An 11,497-nucleotide genomic window follows, 5' to 3' on the forward strand; every position below is an offset into this window, starting at 1 on the left:
CCATCCCCGCCAATCATCTTTTTCAACCCTCCTTATCGGATCCAACGTTCCAGGAATGGCGGGGACTGGGTATCGGGCATTTTAGAGACCTCTTCATAGACACCAGTTTTGCATCATTTGGGCAAATGTCTGAAAGGTTCGGTCTCCCTAGGTCTCACTTTTTCAGATACTTACAAGTCAGACACTTCCTCCACTGTCAGATACCAAATTTCCCCCAGATACCAGACATCAGCACCGCTGAGGCTCTTCTCAATCTACAACCAATATGCAAGGGTCTGGTTTCCATTATCTACGATAAGCTGTCGGGTATAAGGCAGGCCCCACTTAATACTATTAAAAGCGCATGGGAACGGGATCTGAATCTTACCCTATCAGCCGATGCGTGGGATTTAATTCTTAAGCTGGTTAACACACCCTCTCTCTGTGCCCGTCATTGCCTGTTGCAGTTCAAAGTTGTGCACAGGTCCCACATATCCAAATCTCGACTGGCACACTACTACCCTGACGTAGACTCGTGCTGCGAAGAATTTGTAGCCTAATAATTTATCTGATTGAATAAAAACTGGATACTTAATTGTTTATTGACATCAGATCACACAGTGGGCATGCTAATGTGAGACCATGCAGACATTCTCTTTTTTCACTTGAGTCATATATAATCAAAGTAATATCCATTTACATAACCATTTGTAGCAAGTTCATCTACACCAGGCTAATTCAATTATGAACTCTAAATTCGCTGAGCAGCAGCACGCACACCAAGCTCTCGGTTTATCTATAACAACCTGATTATTGAGGCTTCAATGTCAAACGGCATGGAACTGAATCCTAATTCCTTGTGTCTACTTATGCAGATGCCTCTGTGTACCTAATCCCTTTTGCCCTCTGTGTGGGTGTGAAGCATATTTTTGTTAGCCTATAGCCTGGTTTTGTGCATGTTGTCTTTGTTCAAAAAGTTTATAAAAATATTTCTGAGAAAAAAAAATGCAATGAAAATATTATGAATAGAATTCCAGTGTTACTACACAAGTGCCCCTCTCTGCTCGGGTCTTTTGCTCCTGGTAGAGGAGTCAGGGAGGCCGCCACAGGCCCCCCCCCTCCCGCTCTCACAAATACCCAGGCCAACCACAGGAATGTGAGCCGCTGTCAGGAAGCTGTAAAGTGCTGACGCGGAGGTCAGCGAGCATTTACACACATGTGGCTTTACTTTCACAACTCCCTCTTCCTTTTTCCATTTTTATCTTTTATCTGCTCCTTCTCTCTTCTTGCCTTATCTTCCGCTTTTCTGGCATCCTCTTCATTATTCTCTTCTCCTCTTCCTGTTAGTCTTGACACTGCTCAATGAGTTGTACTATAGGGCATCATCACTTGATTAGTCCTATTAGGGCTCTAAAGTGTCAAAAAAATTACATTTTATGTAATATGTCTTTTGTACATACAGTATTTCACAAATCTTATAAACGCCACATGTCGTAAGGAGGACCCAAAAATGTAATGTGTTTAAGCCAAAGATGAGGACAAAGATGATGATGAGGATATAATTTGAAAGCTTTAAATCATTGATAACATTCACAAGGACAGCTCATAATAATATAATACAGTATAAATACTCCTATTTTGCAGCCAAGTGGCAGGTATTTGCTAGCAAATACATGAGTACTCTAGAATGTATAGACCTAATGATTGAATAGGTGCAATATATTTGCAGTTACTGATGCTGTGGTGTTGACTGGACACCAAAACTATTTATCAAAGTAGTTTCGAAGATAATTTACTTGACTTTACCAAACCAACAGAACAGTGAAGATTGATGATGGCCTGTGCTGGCAGGATTGGCTGTTTTCATCACTGACTGTTGCATAAAAAATTGGACCTTGTGCTTGTCCAACGTGGAAAATGGTTTTACAGTGCCAAAGGATAAAGAAAAAAGTGAAAGGGAGAATCTGTAAAATTAATCCATCTTCTCTTGGTCCTTCGTGGACTAGCAGACACAGTTCAGGATCTCCATGATCTTCTATCTCGGATCTGATAGGACATCTTGTGAGACCCCTCCATGGCGAGAGTGCCCTGAGAGTCGCCACTGTTTTTCCTTGATAAAATGTCTGTAGTGATGATCACTGTGTCAAGAAATAAACCATTTGATCCATCTGAAACCATCATTCTAGTAAATTTGGCACAGGCATTCTTGGTACTAACAGGATGAAGCCTCATTTGTGAGCTAGTGCAACCAACTGATCAAAATGGCACTTATCCTGTGAAATATCAGATTGGCCGAAAAATCTAGCACAGGCGTTCGTACATCCGACTGACTTTAGTTATACCTGCTTGGTGAATTGTTGACCTTAATGTGTCCAGTACTTTGGTTTATGACCAAATAACTGCAGTACTAATGACACTCCCATCAGCCTCAACTGTACCCTGTTTTACATCTCTGCTTTGGTAGAAATATCCACAAAAGAGTTATAGGTGTGTATCAGGACCCCTCTAGAAAACACTGACGTTCTGGATGACATTATCAAGCGCTGGTTACTATATCCTTGTTAGTGCAGAGGACCTCTCTCAAGTGCTGAACATGAATTTTGTTTCTGGGTTCAACTGATAGATTGCCAGAGCTAGATGACCTTAAACAACTGAGGTTGGACTGCTGACACCTAGCTCAGCAGACATGCCTTAAGGTTGCACTTTCTGCTTTAGTTAGGAAAGTCAGGATTTCATTAGTTGCTCAGTTTTCCAGAAATTCCACAGGGTGCAACACACGGATCAAACATGTGGCCTTGCTCAACTTCAGGAGCCATGGACTGTACTATGAGAGCGGACAGTTCTATACTTGTTTTGACGGAGAGAGCGTGGGCCAGCTCCCTTTATCTGCTCCTCACATTCCACTTTGAGCAGAATAAGCTGCTCATGCCATCTCATTCCAGACTTCATCCCCAGTTTACTGCACTGAGGTGTGTTATCTAAGGGTGTGTGTTTGTGTGAGGAGGGTAAATCTGGAATACTTACATTTGAATATGTGTCAAACAACAACTTAAAACATAAAATCCTGATGACAAATGATGGAACACCAAGTAGGTTCTTTCTTTCAGCCTTCAAATTTCATATGTTTGTGTAAATCTTATTTATTTCTGGAGTTGAGAGCAATGTCGTTATTCTGCATTATACACATACAAATGCCAAAAACACTAAAATGCTGACATTGTGGAGTATTTTTTAAATATCTAGCAGTGTTGGCAATGAAAATACAAATGTTAACCTATAGGCTGATGGTATATTTGTCTGATACTGATTATAAACTTGCCTAAAGCACAGTGTGTTTCTTTCTTTCTCCATCAGCACTTTCAGACCATGCTGAAGACCAAGCTTAATGTGCTGACGCTGAGGAAGGAGCCGTTGCCCACGGTGATCTTTCACGAGCCCGAGGCCATTGAGCTCTGTTCCACCACACCACTCACAAAGAGCAGGACCCATGCTGGATACAAGGTAGGAACCTAATCATCTCTAAATTCAGCCCTGTACCTGAACAGTTGATCTATAATGGCATTAAGAGTTTAATAATCCATCATTTTTTCCTTCTCTTTTTGGACACACAAGTTAAATTCCTACTCCCAAACACACTGTGATTGTGTCTGAATCACATCCTGAAAAAAAATTATTAAATGTGCGTGTGGCCACGTGTGCATGTGTGTGCTCTCTGGCATTGGAGTTTGTTTTTCTCTGCTCCTTGGCTCGGCTAAGTGTCGGATGTAGGGTTTGATCCAACAAGCTGTCGGACTTGCAGCCTATTCTCATTTCTTTGCCCTCAAAACAGAAAACAAACAAGGCTGCAGATAAAATTACAGCCACGCTCTCTTATTAACACTTCCATTCGTATAACTGAGTGTGTGAGGATTTGCCTGTCTTATGACATTATAAGCATGATGCAGGCAAATACACTGAGATGATGGTGGCCACATGTGAGGCATCTTTAAGTAGCTGTGTGGTTGTGGACTTAGTTTTGTATGTTTAATGTTGTTTTTGGTCATTTACATGGTACCATTAACAAGGCTATCAGAAAAAAAGTTAAAGCTTTTCCAACTTTATCAAACTAAAATAAACATCTTATGTCTGGCAGTCGCCTTAAAAAGCTGAGAAAAAAAATAATTCCCTTTTGAAATTATTTCCAAGAAACACAAACATACAGTAGAACACACAGTCCCCATGTTTGTTGCTTTTTTTCTGTGTGTTGAATCACAGTACAAAAGAGCTGCCACACACAGAAACACACACAAGTTATCACACTGTGTATACACTATATTGTATATGTTTTGAAAAAAACAATAATTTCCATGGCAGCTATGAGTCCAAAAATGCTGTATCCTCATCAGAACTTCCCTAAAGTTCAAGTGTGAACACGAAGTGAAAGCCAAGAAGATTATTTTTACTGGCAGCGAAGTATGATCTGGATGTTAGAGATGCAAGACAAACAAGCTCACCAGCAGGGTTTTTTCACTGACTTAAAAGCAAATAAAAGTTCCCTGTGCCCTGTTTGGCTTATACTAGGTTTTGTTGTTGTAGATATTATATATACTGTATTAAATTTGAACAACAATAACAAGGGTTAAATGGAAGTAATTGAGTTATTTGACTGCCATTTTTCACAGATAATATCTAAATAGACTTAAAACCCATGATGCCACTTTGCTAGCTATTGTGACCTGTTAGGTAATGCACATGGGGCTGCATTAGCTAGCTAGTGCAGTTTTATATGATGGAGGGCTTAGCTGGTCGCGCCAAATTACAGTTGACTGGATACACGTACAATATGTATATTCCCTCAACTTCAGAATGAGTCATTTTAGTGTTGTACTTGAGTATGAGGGGGTTCTGACATATACAGTAGAACCTCGGTTTTCGTATGCCTAACTTTTCATACAATTCGGTTTTCGACAACTTTTTTCGTCAAAATTTTGTCCCAGTTTTTGTACATCCACTCGTTTTTCGTCCAGTTGATTGGTCGGTTCAGCGTCACTAGTCTGTACCAAACTCGTCCACCTGCCCGCGTGACTCGGCCACTCATTTCCCGGAATCGAGCGCCCACACAAAGGATCCCATGTGTTCGAGACTCAGTCTGCCATTGTTTTTTGTGCTTGTTGTGACTGCTAAATAAACCACCATGGGGCCAAAGATAACCCCGGATAGGGCCTTGATACATGAAGTCCTTATGGAGGGGGATTCCCCTTCCAAACAATAACCTCTCCTCCTCCCTCTCCCCTGCTTGCCGTCTTCCATACGCCAACAAGTGTCTTCAGTAAAGGTAAAAGTGATGTTAAATGTTCATTTATCCATTTCATTAGTCATTTATATTTATTTCTCATTGTTTTCTGTATGTAAAAATATAGTTATTCTCTATAAAATGTATTTTTTGTTAATATTTTTGGGTGTTGCGAACGGATTAATTGGATTTACATTATTTCTTATGGGAAATATTGCTTCAGTTTTTGTACATTCGGTTTTCATCAGACTTTTTCGAACAGATTAATCACGAAAACCGAGGTTCCACCGTAACACAACAATATAATGCAGGAACATAAGATAGCTTTGATCATGTATTTTCGTTTTCAGGTTTTTAATGACTTTTTACTAGATACAAAATTCAGTCAGGCAATGTTGTGTCACAGGTCACAGGATCATCATCAGTGCTTCATACTTAATCTGCCAAATGGGCAACATTTTGTGACATCACAGACCACACAGAAATTTGGAAAATGTTTTGATTTTCAGACAGCTTTAGGAAGTGTCCAGATCTACCCAGCAATTTGTCCAGAGCCAGCAGTGAAATGATGCTCAGTTTTTCAGTGGGAATCAAGGCTGCAGTGACACGCAGCAGCCTCTTGTAGCCATTGTAAGATAGAAGATAAATATTGATATATCGTCTAGGTGCCCACAGCACATAGCTGGAATTTGTATCCCTCTCTGTCCAGTGCGAATCCCACCACCCACTCGCTGCTCAGTTCGCTGAGAATGCCAAAGCCATGTTGCCATGGATACCACTACAGCTATTCAGCCACACACAAAAATAATAATTTCCCTCATGTGTCTGCAACCTTCTTATACCGTATGCAAGTCTGTATGTCTCACTGTCTGCATCTGTCAGCTTGTGTAACTTCCTGTCTGAGTTACTACCTGCCTGTCTGCATATCTTGTCTGCCCACCTGCATCAGCACCTCTGCTTCCACTGACTATTTTGTTTCATGGGAGAAAACAGTGGTTTTTTTCTGCACTCCGTGCTCGTCTTCCTGCTTACCTTTATATGTTACACTATTATACAGTTTATTATTCTTTTGAGAGAGAAGACAGGAGGTACATTGTTTCAAAAATAAATTGATGATGACCTTTGAACTTGACCTACTGGTCCCCCCGCCATCCTGTTTCCTTCGGCTCTGGTGGAGCCCTCATGATGGAAGAGCTGCGACAGCAGGGGGTCAAAGACAGTAGCAGGTCACATGACTCAGTTGGCTTCAAATAGTTCTAAGCAGGTGATTAACAGCAGGATTTACCAGCGAATTACAGTTTTTAATAGCTTGAACAGCCTTGCAAACCAATTTAGTTGTGTTGTTTAAGGTAGCTCAGCTAATTTAGCTAGTTGTGAGCCAATATTTGAGGGAGATGGTCAAAAAGGTTAGTGGACCATGTGTATAAATGTTTTGACGCATGTCACTAACTTAAAATGTCAAGTATAATTATTGCTATTAATTTCAACTTCCTTCTTTTAGAAGATAGCAGCCAAGTCAGTTAAATTTTAAGGTGCCGCTCCTAATGTTTGGAACTATTTCACGTCCCTGTGATTCGCCATTATTGTAAAAAAGCGTCAGTGGAGTTCTCATCACGGTCCTTCTTAATCCTTTCTGACTTCTGGTCCCCTTCATTGGTGCAGCGGTGGCTCAGGAGGTAGAGCATGTCGTCTCCTAACTGGAACATTAGCGGTTTGATTCCTGGGTTTTCTGGTCCATATGTTGAAGTGTCCTTAAGCAAGACTCTGAACTCCCAGTTGCTCCTGGTGATGACACTGGTGCGTGAATGCGTGAGTGCTTGGGAGTGTGAATGGGTGAATGGCCAAATTGTGTGAAAGGGCTTTGAGAGTGCTGCAGTGCATAGAAAGCACTATACAAGTGTAATACCTTTTACCATGTGACATTATTTTTTGACATTATTCCCCTCCCCCATGGATGATGTCATGATGATGTCATGGCGATTTATTGTTGGATGATGACATTCTTACCTACCCCGCACCTTCCCCAGCCCTTCGAGTCAGACCCTGTAAGTTTTTAACAGTGGTATCACAAAATATTAATATAGTGTAGGAATCTTCTACAGTTGTCATTGCCCACACTACCTGTCGCACAGCCCGATGAGGTGGAGGGACTGATGAGGGAAGTTAAATTGATGGTGTCTGAAATGCTCTGCACATTGGTGCAGGACCATCTCAATAAAAAGTGCCCAAGATGTAAAATCAGCCACTCCAGTCAAATGATATGATCCACTCTAGGGGTGTGTGCACTAGTATATTAGATAGTTCTTTGGGCCAAAAATTGGAAACTATATTTTTATATATATACCACATAATATTCTGATCATGCAATGACCACCAGAGGAGAGTGACGTAAAAATTGAGCAGAATCACTTTAAAAAAAAGTACACATAATGAGTACAGGATTGTGGCTACCGGTGCCACTGTTCTGGGTATGTGGTTGTTGTAAGCCAGTTTTGATCTAGGTATATGATAGTTGTAATGGGTGTATAGTTGTAACACAGTTACAGTATCCAGTTGTACGGTAGTTGGGAGTTAGTAGTTTGATGTTTGTAAGACAGTTCTATGTTTGTTGTAAGACAGCTGTATACTGGTTATATGCCTATTGTAAGCTATTATAGCTATATGCTAAATGGAAAAACTGCAATGCACTCTTTGTGTTGATTACAACTCTATGTTAGTTGTAAGACAGCTGTACATACTTGGAATCCAGTTGTATAGTTGTTGTCAGTTGCAGCCCTAGTTGAAAACACTGGGTCCAATGTTCAGTGGAACCAAACCAGTGGTAGTGCGCAATTCTTCATTGACACCAGCAGCCTAGGGCAGCCTGGTCATATACCATGTCTACATCTAATCTGTCAGACAGGGAGGCTTTTTGTCTCTCTGTAACTGGTATTCTGATGTCAGTGTGCTGGACATGCCATCACTTCTCCTCCACTGAACAGAATGCACAGTGATAGCATTTTGATGATTAGCAGCATCCAGGGTGAGATGACCGATGCTCCTAGTTCCCTGCTGAATGTCTGGGTTTATGTTTAATGGAGCCTTTCTATCAGTGATTTTGCCTTTGTGTGTGTGTGTGTGTGTGTGTGTGTGTGTGTGTGTGTGTTGATACAGTAAGGTAGGACAGAGTTTTCAACATGCTTATTATGGGCATCAGCTTTCTTTATCTGGTTGTCTTCCCTGCTTAAAGAGTCCTATAATAACTGTAATTTGTTTTCAGACCTCACAGCTAACACACCAGATGTTGCTATACTAGAGAGCAGGTGTTTGTGTAAAGGTAAGGTTTGCATATGAATGCAGAATTTTGTGTATGTCAGTCATAGTAAAGTAATAGCTATAACTAAGAAATACAAAGACAAAGGTACATTCATGGTACTGTTCTGTGTTTGTAGTTAGGTGCAGTCACCATATTTGGAGAGCAAAATGCTACCTCTAGTTTTAATTAGGGCTAAATGGAAAAACTGCAATGCACTCTTTGTGTTGATTATTTTTATGTACTGTATGATAATTTGAGTATTACATATTGAAATGTTTGAATGGAAACTGGAGTGGAGATGTGTTGAAATACAGGGTGGACTCTAAGTGTTGTATTGTGGTGTTGTCTCTGCTGGCAATGTGATACATCAGTGGAGGAGCCCAACAGGGCTTCTCTCAAATCCATTAATTGACCCAGGCTGTTTGGCTCTTCTCTGACAAAAGGCACCACTTTCTGGGTAGAGAAACCAAATGCTGCCTTAGGTTTAGTCATGTCTTTCCTTGTCTTTCAGACACGTAGGTCAAACCTTAGGCTAGACAGCTGGAGTGCTCAAATGTCTGCTTTGATTAATGAGAAGGGAAAAAAACACCATACAAACTCAACTGCATTGGGCTCATGTCAGGTTCGAACATTATTATTATTATTTTATAAGCTTGTTGGGTTCAGACGCCACACTCTCTGACACGGGTCTGGTTTGGACATAAATGTGCAGTCCGATCCATGCTTTACACCTGGGTAATATATTCACTTAACTTATTTGCTGGTGTTTATGCCTTCTGCCTTTCCTGCATAGGATCAAAATGCCCAGACTGAAAGTTGTGGTTGTTTTGCCTTTCTTTTTAATCATTTTAAGTCTCTTTTTGGTCTTTTCATGTCTCTTTGTGTAGATGACTTTTTTTCCACATACTGTATGCAAGGTACTGTAAAAACCCTGTCCAGCAGCACAACAATGTTCTTTATTTACATGAACACCATTCTTCCAGAAGATATTCCCTCCTGTGGTGTTTTGATGATGGTGGTGGAGATGCTGTCTAACACATCTCCACAGCATCTCCCATAGGTGTTCAGCTGGGTTGAGATCTGGTGACTGTGAAGATCACAGCATAGAATTCACAACATGTTCATACTCATCAAACCATTCAGTGACCCCTCGTATGTGTGTGAAACCATATTTTGTGGTCACTGAAGAAGTAACTGGTAGTAGTGAAAAGTTAATGTGCAACTCAGTCTAGACCAATGTTACCCAGCTTACCCTCTAGTAGGCTGTATGGAAGGGGATGTTATGTGAAAGTGTCTTTTATATACACTGAGGTGCTTCTGTCTTGGCTTACACATACAGCACCTTCTTCTCATGCAACACAAATGAGCAAAGACACACAGCAGTTTGTTTAAAAAAAAACTACATCCATCTTTGCATGCCGTGGCGAGTGGACCTATATGCACACTGCTGATTCAGTAAGTTAAGAGGAATGTTTACCTCCTCAGGAATGCTGCATTCCCAAGCAGTGGATTCCCAGTTAGGCTGGGGGATCCAGAGAACAGAGAGATAAAGTGCAAACAATTCCAGTGTACTAAAAGTTCTGACGAATGAGTAATGCCACTATCACTGCAACTCAGATGTTTGAGAAACATCAGAAGGACAACTCAAAAGGTCGCATGAATGCTCTGAATAGTCAGATTATTCCTACAGATACCGCGACCCGGTCCCGGATAAGCGGAGGAAAATGGATGGATGTTTTATCTTAACGACATGCTGTGTCATTTATGTATCTGACTCATTAACTGTCTTTATTCCAGTGTCGTTGTACCAACCACTACCAAACATTTGATGCCAATACAAACATCAATATTTATGACTTTCATATACAGTATATCCTGATGGAGACATTTTACAGTTTACATTTTACACTGAAGTGCTCCTTGGTGGACAAAGTGTATAATGTTGAAATTGTATTGAAAAATGTAGAACAACAAAATCATCTTAACTCAAGGTCTATTTAATACTGTTTTCTGAAGCTTTTAAGGGTGCTTTTCACACCTGCCATGTTTAGTCCAGTTGAATTGAACCCAGGTTTGTTTCCCTCCTTGGTGCAGTTTGTTTGGGCAGGTGTAAACACAGTAGTCACACTCGGGTGCAGACCAAAACAACCACACCGAGACTCTTTCCTGGATATGGTTTCGGTATGGTTCCAGACAAACTCTGGAGGAATTTGTTTGTGGTGTGAATGTGATCCAAACCTAGTACGGACCAACTACAAGGAGAGCAATGCAAGTTTGAGCTAAGTGGTTCAGCATGTCTTGTATATATACTCAATATTCACTCCCTTTTTCTGCTCAGTGTGGAGCACTATTGTGTTTTCAATACATTTTCTCTGTTAGCATAGTTATATTTGGTTTTTTGCCCAAATAATTAGCACAGTTATGAGCAAATGACGAATTTGCTGTTTCTCCATATGCAGAGCCATTGTATTTCATAGGACTATTCACGAGTAGAGAACACGGATCTTCTTCATGTGTTGACTTTCTCATTCCTGCCACAGACTCCTTTGTCCATGAAACAGGGCTCATTTCCTTCATAAACCATTTATGCAAGTCTAAATTGATTTCACAGAATGTACTTACTGTCAGTATGAAGACAACAGGCAGGAAGAGGACCGAGAACCTCTTTGGAAAGACTGTATGATAGAGCACACACATCACAGTCAATGATCTTTTAAATGAAGCACATTACACAAGAATCTTGAGGCAAGAAAGCATAAAATAGCACTTTTCTGAAAATATAACTACTGTTAGCTTTAAAGTGAACATCGTCAGCTGTAGATCGTAGTCTCTGTTTTATTGACCTCTTTGTGCTGATCCTTCCTTACAATTTATAAATCTACCTGGAAAGAAAAAGGAAAAAATGTAGTTTGAGTCTTTTTATTTGTTTATTATATATTTTATTTGTTTAT

General features: G+C 40.5%; 1 protein-coding gene across 1 annotated transcript in view; it reads left to right on the top strand.

The window, feature by feature from the left end:
- pid1 (phosphotyrosine interaction domain containing 1) overlaps positions 1-11,497 on the top strand; it is a 34,804-nt gene that overhangs the window by 13,248 nt on the left and 10,059 nt on the right. Inside the window, exon 2 of the mRNA XM_020618238.1 lies at positions 3,334-3,480. Coding sequence (XP_020473894.1) covers positions 3,334-3,480 — 147 coding nt within the window. The remainder of the gene's footprint in view (positions 1-3,333; positions 3,481-11,497) is intronic.

Source organism: Monopterus albus, unplaced genomic scaffold (assembly GCF_001952655.1).
Source record: "Monopterus albus unplaced genomic scaffold, M_albus_1.0 scaffold202.1, whole genome shotgun sequence".
NCBI classification, from domain to species: Eukaryota; Metazoa; Chordata; class Actinopteri; order Synbranchiformes; family Synbranchidae; genus Monopterus; species Monopterus albus.